The sequence below is a fragment of the Calypte anna genome, chromosome 15, assembly GCF_003957555.1.
Source record: "Calypte anna isolate BGI_N300 chromosome 15, bCalAnn1_v1.p, whole genome shotgun sequence".
In the NCBI taxonomy this organism is placed as follows: domain Eukaryota; kingdom Metazoa; phylum Chordata; class Aves; order Apodiformes; family Trochilidae; genus Calypte; species Calypte anna.
Window position 1 is genome coordinate 9,740,471 of NC_044261.1, and position 13,815 is coordinate 9,754,285.

General features: G+C 41.8%; 1 protein-coding gene across 1 annotated transcript in view; it reads right to left on the minus strand.

The window, feature by feature from the left end:
- Nucleotides 1-63: 63 nt before the first annotated feature.
- SFI1 (SFI1 centrin binding protein) overlaps nt 64-13,815 on the minus strand; it is a 28,231-nt gene continuing 14,479 nt past the window's right edge. The window contains exons 14-31 of the mRNA XM_030460700.1: nt 11,923-12,004; nt 10,888-11,066; nt 10,569-10,644; nt 9,694-9,789; nt 9,192-9,268; nt 8,558-8,660; nt 7,985-8,081; nt 7,171-7,331; nt 6,767-6,841; nt 6,409-6,483; nt 5,881-6,039; nt 4,948-5,189; nt 3,964-4,059; nt 2,938-3,178; nt 2,187-2,331; nt 1,516-1,633; nt 797-899; nt 64-323 (exon numbers count right to left, since the gene is read on the minus strand). Coding sequence (XP_030316560.1) covers nt 207-323; nt 797-899; nt 1,516-1,633; nt 2,187-2,331; nt 2,938-3,178; nt 3,964-4,059; nt 4,948-5,189; nt 5,881-6,039; nt 6,409-6,483; nt 6,767-6,841; nt 7,171-7,331; nt 7,985-8,081; nt 8,558-8,660; nt 9,192-9,268; nt 9,694-9,789; nt 10,569-10,644; nt 10,888-11,066; nt 11,923-12,004 — 2,242 coding nt within the window. The 3' untranslated portion in view covers nt 64-206. The remainder of the gene's footprint in view (nt 324-796; nt 900-1,515; nt 1,634-2,186; nt 2,332-2,937; nt 3,179-3,963; nt 4,060-4,947; nt 5,190-5,880; nt 6,040-6,408; nt 6,484-6,766; nt 6,842-7,170; nt 7,332-7,984; nt 8,082-8,557; nt 8,661-9,191; nt 9,269-9,693; nt 9,790-10,568; nt 10,645-10,887; nt 11,067-11,922; nt 12,005-13,815) is intronic.

The following is a 13,815-nucleotide window of genomic DNA, read 5'->3' on the forward strand; positions in this document are numbered from 1 at the left end:
CTGGATAACCTTAACTAGGCATTTGGAGTGCAGCATGAGGTGTATATTGACCTCCTGTTTGGTTTTTAACTTTGAGACAGTAACAAAGCCAAGGAAAAATATTTATAAAAAAAAAGCTGTACATAGACTATGAACATACACATCTCATCCATCCTCCCCTGAAATACCATGGGCAAAAAGTCCTACCCCTGAGCTGGAAAATTGTCTCAGGTGCAGTATGTCTCCAGCGTGATCTCGATATCTTGCAGTCTGGCAAGCAGCTTCTGCACATGCTGTCTGTCTCTTGGTTGTGCTTTGCTGAGAGTGCTGATCCTCACCTGCATCTGAAAGCAAGACAATTGCATAAGCTGTACTGTGAGACAGCATTTAGTCTTTTGATAGGGGAAGAGTGAATGAGCTGCAGCAGTTTTCATATTATCCCACTTAACAACCAGTAAATGGCTTGGCTGTGTGACTGAGGAACAGCCAGAGGGAGAGGCTGTATGAACCTGGGGACTGAGAACAGTGCAGATGCAGTCAGTGTGGTGTATCTGTACTGTCCTGAAAAAAAAAACAAACCTGAGACTACAACACCTTGGAAATAGCCTTAGGAGGGTCTACTGGAGCTGGAGTTACAGGCAGCAGTCTGTTCTGCTCAAAAGCCTGCAGCTGATAACAAATAACAAGCTTTCCTTCTCTTGGCATTTTAATAACAGCCTACTATAGAGTTCATCACAACTGCCATCAGCCTTTAGGCTACCTGCACTGCACCATGATAATCACTGAAGTAACTTCAGTTTATTTGCTGTTTACATACCTGATGCAATTCTTCCTTAAGCTCTTGTACACCACCTCTGTCCTCTGATTGTGTGCTATTTTCTAGCCACTTCTGTAGAATCTGTGCCTGCTGCTGACAGGACCTGATAAAATGGATTAGGAGGATTCTTAACCCAATTAAGAGCTCAGCAGTCTAAGCCAACTTACACTTGCAATTGATACTTGCAATAAGACCCAATTTATTGTCTCAAACCAATAAATTATATGTCTTCAAAAAAAGAAAGGAAAAAACCACTTGTTTTTTGAAGCACTTTTGTAACTCTCTGCTTGTCCTAGCAGAGAACTTGTCAAACCCCAGCCATATTTTTTTTAATTGATGAACAAAAAAGTTAAGTTCACTCATGGTACAAAACCTTAGAGCTAAATGTCAGCTGCTCTGCCAAGTTCATTTGTACTTGGTTCAGATCATACCCAATGATACCTTGGTCATGTTCTTTGCAATAGATGCCAAAGGTACAATTAAGCCACTTGCTGACTACAAAGGAAGGCCTGCCTATACTCCCTATACTCTCTCCCACCTGGAGTGAACTCTTTAAAAGGAGAAAACAAAAACCTCTGGATCTTTTAGCCACTTCATTCACAGCTCTGCTATGAACAGAGAAGTTATTTTCAAAGTAGAGATATATATCTATATAAAACATGCAGTATTAAGCTGACAGCATGAAGAAGGACCCTGGCTAAAGGGGCTTTGCAACATACCTGAGTTCTTGTTTCTTGCTGTAGTAGTACTGCATCTGCTGTTGGATGTGTCGAAGTTCACCTTCTAGCTGTCTCTGTAACACCATTTCTTCTCTGAAACTGTGCTCCCCTTCTTGCCCTTTGAAAGATACAAAGAAGTAATGAAAGTACAGCCAACTCAAGCTGTTTCTTCTTGCCAAGAAAAGCCAAGTTAGTAGACAAGAAAGATGGAACCCTCCTGAGTCCTCTTCACACATTCTGTCATCCTGTGACATTTACCTGTTCACTCAGAAGATCAGGTACAGTGAGGGGGGGCAGTTCTGGCAGCATTATAAGCTCTCAAGACTCAGTTTAACCATACCAAGAAAAAAACCCCAAAAACATTCACTAGCTTTTTTTTTTAGTACTACCAATGCTGTTTTGGCCTATGCATGATGGAATGTGTTTTACATCTACCCCAGAAATACAGTAGTAGTAGGTCTAGTCCTGTAGAACACATCTTTCATGCCCTTGTCTCATAAAAACACCACACTGAGATGTGCTTAGAAACCATCCATCCCTTTACAGCAATACTGTTAAGTACAAGGAAACCTTACAAAACCCTTGCTGGGTAAATTCTTTCCTCCTGAAGCAGGTCTTACATGTACTGGAGGAGGACAGACAACTGCTACAGTTTAGAGCTGAGGACCTACCTGCAGTTTGGTGACTCCTTTCTCCCACCACTTCTTCAGGTGACAGCAAACGTGACTGTAACTTTGGTTGCAACTTCTCCACAGTCTCCTGCTGAGAGTCCTGGCACTGGGCTCCATTGTGACCACTCCCAGGCTGACTGCCTCTCTATAAGGTCAGAATAATACTGGGTTTTTTTTATCTCAAAGGATTTTGAGTAAGCAGTACAAGTAGGATGCACCTGACTTAATAATCCCTACTCCTACTCCCACTCAGATACCCACTGTCACTGAGCTACTCTTGTAAAATACTACAGAGGAAGTGGAGCTTAAGAAATGGGTTCTTCCATTTCTAGCGTGGAGATATTTCATAAAGATTAACACCTCCCATTCTATGTGAAACAGTGAAGCCCCTGTAATCAGGGTGACAAAGTATAACTGCTCTGAACTCTTTGAAGCAGTAGCACTCTCAAGTCAATTGCCAGAAAAAGCATCCAGTTAGGAAATACACAAGCTCAAGAAAGCAGGAATGAATTACACACATGTGCAACACACGTGTGGATTGGTCACCTAGTGAAACAGTGCTTCAGACTGGAGGTAAACAGCTCAGAGCCAGTTGATTTGGTCAGATTTTAAGATGACATAACAAGAAAAGAATAACTCAACAGCTAGGTGTACAGCCCAGAAGAGATAGAGGAAAACCAGCAATAAGAAGCATGCATGCTGACAGTAGCCCAGTAAGCACAATTAATTTTCCCTTCAGCAATATACTCACCACTTCTCCCCAAGTTTTCATCTGGGTTATAAAAGGTGAAGAAGACCATAGCTCTGGCCTCTGAACAGCATGGTGCACATCATGTGTCCCCAGTGAAACAGATGGGAGAGATGGACAGGAAGGAGAGGTATCGCCACTTTGAGACAGACGTTTACTTTTTTCCAGCAGAGGTGCTAGCATTAAATTCCCAGTCTGTGCAGAACTTTTTTTCACAGATATTTGCTGAAAGGGTGCTTCTGATCTGTAAAGAAAGAGAGATGAGGTCCCTATACATTGCAGCCTGTTGGTCTTGTCCTTAGAAGTGCAAAAAAAGGAAGAATCTTATTATTGCCTTGCATACAGCTTTCCAGCTGGCTGCCTCACTGTGCAGGAGAAACCAACCAACTAACAACAACAACAAAAAAAAATGAACCCCAGAACACTCAAAACAGAAACCACTGCTTAGATTAGGAATTTCAGCAGCACAGAACTTTTGAGGAAAGTAAAAATAAAGAAATAGCTCCTTTTCAAGCAGCAAAGTTGATTCAGCCAAGACAGAGCAGTTCTGGCTCTGCATTACCATAATCATTAATGATTCCCCAGCAGATTACTCAAATCCAGATCCAAATCTCTTGTGGGCCAAATACCATCTATGTGCCAAAAAGTATCCTGCATAACTCAAACTTATGAGTTTATGTGGCAAGACTGAGAAAAGTAAACTTCATTTATTAACTAGGCCCATTAATTTAGGAAATAAGTGATGTTCCCTACCTTAGCCTCAGCATCTCGCTAATGAAACAAAGGACTTGGTTGCTATTTAATTAAATTGAAAATCTTGAAATTTTTATTTGCCTCATACAAGAAATCTGAAGTTTTGAAGGTCACCATGACATTTGATAGTACAGAGCAATGCACAATCCATAATACAAAACATTCAGTAATTATGGAAGGTAAGGAAATTTGAGGGGATAACCATAGAATAAAGCCCACTACTCCAAGTCACCTGAAGTATGCTGAAGTTTTTACTTTTAAAACTAATTTTTCTACCTAGTAAAAGGAGGTCCCAGAAGTTCCTTGCTTTCTAGAGATTCCAGAAGGAAGTCAGACCTCTGTGGTCGTAACCTTGCTTGTTGACTAGCATTTCTGAAAGAGCAAACAGAACCAATAAAACCCCAGATTCATGATTAAATCTAAATTGCCATAAGCTGGCATTGCAGCTACAGAAACAGAAACCCCATCATTCATCACTCTGCAACATTCCCTTGCATGTAATAATAATAATTGCTGACCTGCATTAATGTCACCAACTAGTTCACTCTATGAATGGTTATGCCAATGTGAGGAGTGGTGGAAGGGACAGGACTGAACAAGGCAGAACTACTTTTTTTTGGCAGCACATGCTAGTTCAAAGAAATGTGAAGCTATCATCTTATTTCCCTGTAGGGCTCACACCCTGGACTGAGAAACATCATGTAAAATTCTTCCTTGCCATTGCCCCATGATCTTTCCCCAGGGGAAAGAAAGGTCAAAATGAAAGTTCAGTTTTTATACAACCATGATCTTGACATTTATCACTTCATCAGACTCTATACTTGACTTCAGTGAAAGTAAGAAGAGCTTCAGTGACAGCTCTAGGTCACCTGGGCAAGTTAAACTCTCATGATGGTAAAATGAACAGTGCTCCCTGAAGCTCCATCAGTTGCAGATGGAGAAATACATAGTAGCAAGCATATAGCTGAGCTGATGCCATCTGTCACTGACATGACATGGAAGTCACAAATTCTCTACAATTATCTGTGGTCTGATGCATGTATTATGCAGCAGCTCTTGTGTACCTCCAATACCAGAAGGGTCAGAAAAGAGTTAGGGAAAATGCATGGAACTAAGTCATTAGTGTGAAAACTTGGAAATACAAAAATGAGAGACATGGACAGGGTGCAAATAAGCACAGAGGTAGACAGGTAGACTACATGTAGGCAAAACTGCACATATGCCAAAGAAACATAGGAGGAACTAGAACTTTGCACTCACAGATCTTGAAGAATTGAGTTCCCATCATCAAGGTCAAATGGCAGATGATTGCATTTTGAAGGCCGTGGCTCTTTCTCTGTTGAATGTTCTCTTGTCTCAGGGGTAGCATTGGGCATTTTAAATGTCACCTGCTTCTTGAGAGGTGGCAGAAAAGAACAAGGGTTATTTAATTTCTTGGAGAGTGCCTTCTGTTTCCATAGCAGGGCACAGTGATACACTGACAGGTGAAGGTTGTGGGCTGCCTGCCAACACCAAGAATAGCAGAGCACTGGATGACAGAGCAGCAAGCAACACCACACCACCCAGGGAGAAGTACACCACAGAAAGTAACTGAGATTTCTGATTACCTCATAGCCATACCACTTCTCTAAGCTAAATTAGCAGGTTCACTGTGTTAACATTTGGGTGAGGACAATTAACTGGGTATTTCTGCAATGAGGCAGGCTGTACATTAGCAATTAGTGTCCTGAAAACCTGGGAAAGCTGCTCAGGAGCAGGAGAGAGCAATCAGTACAGGTTACCCTCACCTTCTTTTCCAGACACAGGGCTAGGCAGAAGTGATACAAGTCCAAATGTGAAGGTGTAAGTGATGCTAAAGCTAAGACAGGTTAGATGCAGTCTTTAATACTTCATTCTAGCACAGAATTTAGAGACCAGATCCCAGCCACATGCAAAGTCTTCATCCAGCAATATGGTCTATGGTAGGAATTGGGACAGTTTTAAAATAGCTTAATTAAGAAAGGTTCCCAGTTAGCAACACAAGTCTGAGGTGCTCTAGTCTCAGCTGAAGGAAAGGATTGGGTGTTTTACTCTGACCTGCAGGCAAAAGTGTGTGATCCAAACAAGAGCTGATATGTAGGGCTCCAAGCCATACATACGCACACAGATCAGAGCAGATCAGGCCTGGATATATGTGAGCAATTTCTCTTTCACCTTCAGCTGGTGCTGGGCTTGGAGCTGTCCCTGCAACTGCTTGATGCCAGCAGCATAGCTTTCTCTCAGAGAAGTAGTATGGTAAAGTCCTGTGGCTTTTTCAATATCACCTTCCTTCTGCTGTTTTCCCTTGGCAAACAGGAGCCAAGCATCAAATACCTACAACATGAACAACAGAGAGTGTTACAGAGAGAGGTTCCAGGCCAAGGACTCCCCCTGCAGACAGGAACACTTCCCCTTCCACTGCATTGTGACAGGCAGAGCTGCAGCAGCAGCAGGACATTGCCACAAGGACAAACTGATAGGGATTTAAGTCTGCTGAGGCTGGATTGAAAAAAACATGTGCAAATTTTTTAATCAGTTAAGAGGATTTAGGGAGTTTTCCAGCATCCTAAAAGAACATATAGCACCCCAAAGATAAAAGGAAACTTATATTCAACGTACACTCTGCCGACTGCAGTCAAATCTACACATGTTCTGTACATCTGCAAATTCACTCCTCTGCCCCTGGCCCCCACACACCCTCACCTTTCTCTGCAATGAAAGGGACCAGTGCCACAGGGCTTGCACTGTCTTCTGCTTTTCCCATCGCTGCTGCAACAGCTTTCAGAAAAAAAAAAAAAAAAAGCAACCAGGTTAGAAGTTTACATAATCCCACACCAGAAACACTAGCCAGGCATCAACCAAACAGCTGCTGGTGGAGCCATAGCAGAACAACCTACTCTGCACACCCAGTATAGGCAGGGTGTCTCTTGTGTTAGCGGAACCCAAAATCCAGAAAATGTCTAAAGAAAGTTTTGTGGTTCTCATGTGGGAGTGGAATATGAAGGATGAGTGGTAATTACCAGCAAGGAGCTAGGTATCAACCCAGGAGACAGTTCCTTACCTGTGTCTTCCAACAAGAGAAGGAAGCAGAGCAAAGCCTATAAGCCATTAGCTGATCTCCCTGTCTCTGCAGTAGCTGTAAGGAAACAAAACCAGGGAGTCACCCTTAATATCTAAGGCCCCTGTGGTGTAACCCAATTTACAGATATTTAACCCTAGCAAGGATTTCTTTAACAGTAAATTATTCCACACATGGCAAGCCCAGCTTGCCAGCTCTTGTTATGTCTACTAGTTCTATGAAAATTTCTTCAGGCAAGACCCAGGCATGTTTCTTGCTCCTCAATGAACAATGCTCCTCTGCAACCAGAACCACCACTCCCTGCACCAGGAAACAGGGTCTGCTCCTCCATACCAACAACTTTCCACCTTGGGTTACTGGCTGGGGAGGTTACTGATCCTTCTCACCATTTTCTCAAGGCACAGCTGATGATATTTCTTCCACTTCACCAGATACTTCTGGAGTACATGCTGCTGGTGGTGCTGTACTGCCCTGTACTGCTGAGCCCTTGCCAGCAGAGACTCCCTGGTTAATCTCTTCCAGTGAAGAAACAGGTTCTGTAAATGCACTGTTAGAAGATCAATTAACTCACGTACCAAAAGGAAACCCCTAATCTCAGAAAGTATCAAGTATCAGCTACTCTTCCAAACTGTTTCAGCAAGACTTAAAATTGACAATACTCAGCACTACGAAGGATGGTGAAGCACTTCAGGTGACAGTAAGGCATGAATGTCACATCCTCCCTACTGCCATTGACATTCTTTATAATCTTTAGGCAATAATTTGCCCTCTTCAGAGTCCTCATGTCAAGAACATGGCTGGTACCACGAAAATGCTTGTAAAGCTTGAGGGCTTTTCTGTATTAATTACCAGGAAAAGACTGAAGCAGTAATAAGATCACTTGCACTGCCCTCAAAACAGTGATGTCTGAGCTTCTCAGAATTGGTAATGGAAAATTTATTTGAAGAAGGAAATGTTACCATCCCTTGTTTAGACCAGGAACTAATAGAGAAGCTAAAGTCACACAAGAAGCCTCCAATGGATTACTGGATTCCTACCCCATTTCCCATTCTATGGGGATCTATTTTGTAGGTTTAACAGACTACCCAGTCATGTAACCTGTAAAGATGGCACAGAATACTGCCCAAACTAAGCCATGTCTTTCTAAGGATCATACATAGATAATAGTCTTTTGAGAGTTTAGTATTTTCATCAGCTCACCTAGATCCAACTGTTTTCTGGCCTCCATCACAGCTGTCATCTTCTGCTGACGGTAATACCCTTGCAGTGATGCAGCAGATCTCCACTGCAGCAACACCTGAAGATACAATGCAAGAAGACAGGAGACAGTCTGTTCTTTGGAAGGGGAAGCAAAGTACTCCATATTGCTGGTACCACAACCATTTTCATCTTATGTTTCACATAAGGCTCAGCAAGGCAGTGCAAACTTCCTACGAGTTCAATATAGCAGTACTTCAGACAGTTCCCTTGGAATTTTTCAAGGCATTTATCAAGGTATTATTCTTTTTCTGTGCTCTGTCCACCCACTCTTGCTACTGGTTTTCCCTTCCTCCTAAGAACTGAGGAGAAAGGAAGGAAAAGGAAAAACCATGAGCTCACTCAGAGATGACAGTTTCAAAGATGTGTGTAAAAAGAAGACGGGATTCCCACATTTTAGATGTTTCTTAGTAGTGGCTCCTACATCAAGTTTTTGGTCCTTCTGACTGCAATACCTGACCCCTGTCTGAACAAGCATCTGTACTTAGACCTCAGTATCTGCTACACAGGCCCTACCTTTAACAGGATTGCTCTCCTGTAGTGCTCATCTGCTCGAGAAGTTGCCTTAGCTTCACATATAAGAGCAAGGGCATTTTCTCTCCATGTACACAGAAGCTGCCTGAAAGCAAAATATATAAAAAATTAACAAACAAAAACCATTGAGAATGATTCTCACTTTTTCATTTCATACCCTCTCACACACAGTGGAACCAAAACCAGCTACTTCTATAAACTCAGTTTTGCAAATCAACTACTGCCCCTTCAGGTGTCTGCAGAAAATAAGAGAGTGCAAAACTAGAACAGACCCTTACTTCCAGCACCTTAAGCTGAGTCTGTCAGGCTCTACAAATGACTCAAGTTGTATAACAAAAAAAAAAAGAGGTGGTTTAAAACTAAAACAAAGAATAACAGAGTTGTCTGGTGTCTCTCATGGGACTGAACACAGATTTTAAAAAAGTTAAACAGATGGCAATCCAAGAAGGGGCTGGCTTCTTTTAGCTAGATCATCTGTACAGAAACAGCAATGCACATCAGTCAGTTTGCAGCACTGAACACTCAAAAATTTACCAAGGTTGTAGTGAAAGGAAGAGAATCATCTGATTATAGTGCAGTCACCTGTCTCCTGCTGCACAAGGAGAAGTAGGCTTACCGCAGCAGTAGCCTAGTGTGCTGTTTCTCCTTTTCATCTACTTGGTACATAATGCACTGGATGTTATGTTGGTAAATCTGCAAGAAAAGCAGTGAGAAGTAAAATTTCCCTCAGTTGCCAACTCTGAGAAAAGAAAACTTGTGGAAGCTTAGTAGCAGGTTAATTGAGTAGTAGCAGCAGTAGAGTATAGGGGAAAAAAAATCAGGTTACAGCCAATGAAATCGAATGGTGTTTTTCCAAGATAAACTCATTACACACAAGTTAATGCTGCCTATATTACATACCCTTCACAAAAAATACAAGATGACACTGCTGCTTTTGCTCCAAAAAGCAATTCTAGATCTTACATAATTCTATCTCAAACAGCCTCTATTCCACTGGACACACTTAGTGCCCAAGGGTTTACAGTGGAACAGCGTGGCACCTTTTCAGTTCTTGCAGAAACACTTAAGCACACACAGACAAATCAAACAGTAAAAAGGACATTCCCTTTCCATCCTACCTTCCAGGCTGCAAAGGTCTTGCCCAGCAATGTGTGCTGATAATGCACGTCTGCTTCTACCAACTTCCTCCATTTCTCACGTTGATGTTCCAGGTACTATAATGAGGGGGGATTGAAAGAAAAAACAAAAAAGGATATGTACACATGATGGAAGGAAAACAGGCAGTGACAGAGAGCAGACAGAAGAAGATCATTCCCAGCCTCTGGAGAAACACCAGTCCTTTACCTCATTGTAACAGCTTCTCAGTGGTTCTACCAATACTGCATTCTGGTGTTCTTCCAAAAGGCCAAGTTAAGGCACTTTTTTTCCCCTTTTAAGAAATGCTCTTGAATGATGCAATTCATGTAAGCTAACAGGTTCTGGACCAACAGACTAGCATCAGCTCTCAAATTTATACCAGGTTCTTGAGATAAGTTGCAAGGCACATTTGATACATCACAGCACAGAAGAGGCCCAGCATGAAAGTGAAATTCCATCTAACAGGGCCTGCTATGACCTGCACACAACTACAGACTGTACACCGTGGCCTCACTGCAAACCTCTAACCACTAAAGTGCAAGAAAGACATACACAGTATTGGTTAGAGACACTTTCATCACACTAGGTCTGGTTACAGTCCCAGATAAATCTCCTAAGCTATGGTCTCATTCTCACTATACCTGGACAAGTGAACAATAAGTCAAAAAGTCACTCTCCTCCCCACACAATTCCTGGTCCACCCACACTCAGCTGTTTTTAACCAGCTGGGAAGGGAGTAGAGCTTAGGCATGATTAAGGTTTAAAATAAACAGTTTAATTTCTAGCCATATGGGTACAAGAGATCTGAACCAAACAAAAAGGATTCAAGCTCTTTTCCATCTGTTAAATCTCTCACCTCCCTCCACTTGTTCCAAGACTGCTGCAGACACTTTGAATCATGAAAACGTAAGGCTTGCCTCTCCTTAAGTGTCCTATAAGGAAAATAATTTCATTATTTCTCCTACAACATGATCCATGTCACTGAATTCCTCCATCACAGGCATGAGTCCACACTTACTATTTTCAGTAAGTCACTGACAAAGCAAAAAGACAAACTAGCAGATTCTAAAGTACAAATAAGGAGTCAGAGTAACTGTGAATTAAATGCTGCTTTGTCAAAAGCAGTCCACCACAGGCCCAGTCCAAATATTTCTCCCTTTTAAGAAATTCCTTACTCTGTTTTTCTCTCCTGAGTATTTTGTTTCCACAGACAGAAAGCCTTTAGCAGCAGCAGGTTACTGTAGTGACCTCTTGCACGAACCAAGCCCTCTTGCTCCTCTAAACATGCAGCTGTTCTCCTGCGCCAGGAGCACCAGAAGCCACGCAATAGCTGCCTCTCAAAATGAAGTACAGCCTAGAATGGAGAGAAGGTGGCACTGGGTTACTGACACAGGCCAGTTACAAACAACAGAAGACAACTCCTCAAAGATGACATGCACAGAACTGTCCAATGTTTGTTTGTCTTATGTTGAACAACAATAAACAGACATCAAAGCCTCTTTGCTGAGTTTCCAGGAACACATTCTAAGGGATCTATATGCATGTAGGTGGAGAAACTTTTTTTTACCAGAAAACAGCTAGTCAGAGAGAGGAAAAATATGAGCAGATATATAGCATGTGACAGACTCTCAAGAACTGATAAGCTCCAAAAACCCTTTCTGTTGAATTTGAAGAACTGATAATCTCAGAACACCAAGAGGCAGCAATATCTGCACTAGGCCACCCAGACAAGCTACCATCAACTGTAAGTTGTGTAACCACATAAAAGGTAACAGTGACTGCTATATATTAAGATTACAGTATATACAGGTTAGAAAACAACCCCTCCTAAGGGACTTTCTAGATACCTACAAAGAAGCAACTGCTTGTCAGTATAACTCTGCTCTTCTTAAATCAGCTCTTTAACTATTGCTACTCTATGAGACAGTGTGAGAGAAAGGGCAGGCACACGTTTACTGGGTGAGGGAGTAACTGAAGGAATTGTGTCAACAGTTATCCTCTAGTAATAACAGCTTGATTCTATTATTAACAAACAGCTTAACTTAAAAAAGGAGATTAGTAAATATTGGTTGTAAGCTGTTTCCTTTGACTTGATCCCCCACCAGGGAAAAGAGAACTTAGAGCACCCAAGTCCATATCATGTGAACTGATGTTCACAGTGACCAAAACATCATCCCCTAAGCAGGGCCAGGTGAGACAGCTACATTTACCCTCTTCTCTTCAGTTCTGTATTCTTGCTGCTTGCAGGTGTTCAGCAGCCATGTGTTAAATACCTGTCTCATCAACACCCTCCTGCAAGTAAAAAAGGAGAATGTCAGCACATGAGAGAATTCCTTCAGATGAGAGATTGATTTTATGAGTATCAGAAGACCAATCCATCTACAATCCACTCCCTACTCTCTTGGAAATAGTTTGAAAATCCTACTCTACTGTTTTTTAATTTAAAGAAAGAAAAAAAAACAAAAATTGTAATAGGGCTTGAAAAACTGTAACAAGAAATAACCAAGAGTAGCATGGTTTGATCTCCATACTGAAGGGACTGTACCAAAGGTCAGGTTATTGTTCTCATTATCAAAGCTTCTTTCCCTCTAAACTAAGGTAATGCTTGCTTGTCTGTCTCCTCTCCAGGGATGCACAGAATTGTTGCTACATAGAATAAAAAAATGCAAAATAGGTATTTGTGACTGAGCACTACACATTTCTCTCACAGAAGCAGCATATGGTAGAAGTGTCCTAGTTCAGAAATCTGAGCTACAGTCTAATGGAAATACCACTCAGTTCATACTCCATCAGTTATTTCCAGAACTCAAGTCATGTGGGTGTTCTAAATAGATTGTCAGCAAGTCCCATCTCTTCTCTAGTACAAATAGGCCTTAAAGATATTTTGGATTCTTACCAGGTGATTTTTGGGAGGTAGTTTTTATGGTTCATCACAAGCATATAAGTTGGTAAACAACATGAGCTAAGTTTTCCTGGAGTAGTTGCCAGGAAGAGTCTTTGATCTGCAGACAGCCCCAACTTCTAGGCTATCTCCTGGGTCTTACCACCAGACAGAGCAGTCAGGGCACTGACTTGTGAGACAGTACAAATGTGCATCAGAGGCCAACAGGGAAAGCAGAGTCCTGGCAAGCTGCCATGGAGATTTTACTTAGTCTGGTTGGAAAGCAGCCCTGGACCCCTGAACAAGGAACACACTTCTTAAAATTTGTTCTTTTGTGTTTAGGGAACAGGACACCATTTACACCCTTTCTAAAGGGAAAACATTCCACACAAAAACATTTCTGACTCATAGAGTCAAGGCACAGCTACAGAGCCAAGGGGAGCCTTTGAACCATCCCTGTTGAGACAGGCACATGTTACACAGCAGCAGTTTCATGCTGCAACTCTTCCCCAAGCTTAACCTCCTGAGTCTTTGAACCTTTCCTCTCTCCTTGTCCCATAAGCTAATGCACCAGCTGCACCCTCACACCAGTTGGAAAAAGTCTTAATTACTTGCAGAAATGCAGCTGCCCTAATTACTGAGCCTGCCCTCCAAACCAAGTTTAGAGTATTTGCACATCCTGCAAATTTAGATCCAACTGAAAGCAGCATTAAGAACCTAGAGAGAAGTAGTAAAACAATCAAATATACCCTTTCAACTTCTTAACAAATGTGTACTCCACAGGTCAAATTTAAAAGCCATCTGTCTGCTTTGTTAATGTCAACTTATTGCCTAGGGCTAAATAAATTCAGTTTCCACAGAAGAGCCTTACCTTCTCTCTTTGAGTACTTCTAGCAGCAGAGATAGCATCTGTGAGCCATCATCTCCCCAGCTCCTCCCCAAAGTAAAGCAGCATTTTGAGCTTTATCCATGCTCATGCTGCTCTTACCAGTACAAGAGACAGCTCTTAAATCTAAACAACATCTCAGAGTTAGGCTTCATCAGTCTCCCTCTCACATTTCACAGAGAAGCAGGAGATGTAAATTGTCCATTGCCCATAAAAAATACAAAAACAACTGGCATCAGGATAGTTATACCCTCAAAGGTATTACCAGGTTTTTAAAGACCCAAAGGTCCACAGATCCCACATTTGTACAGATTTATATTAATATTTCTCTGTGTA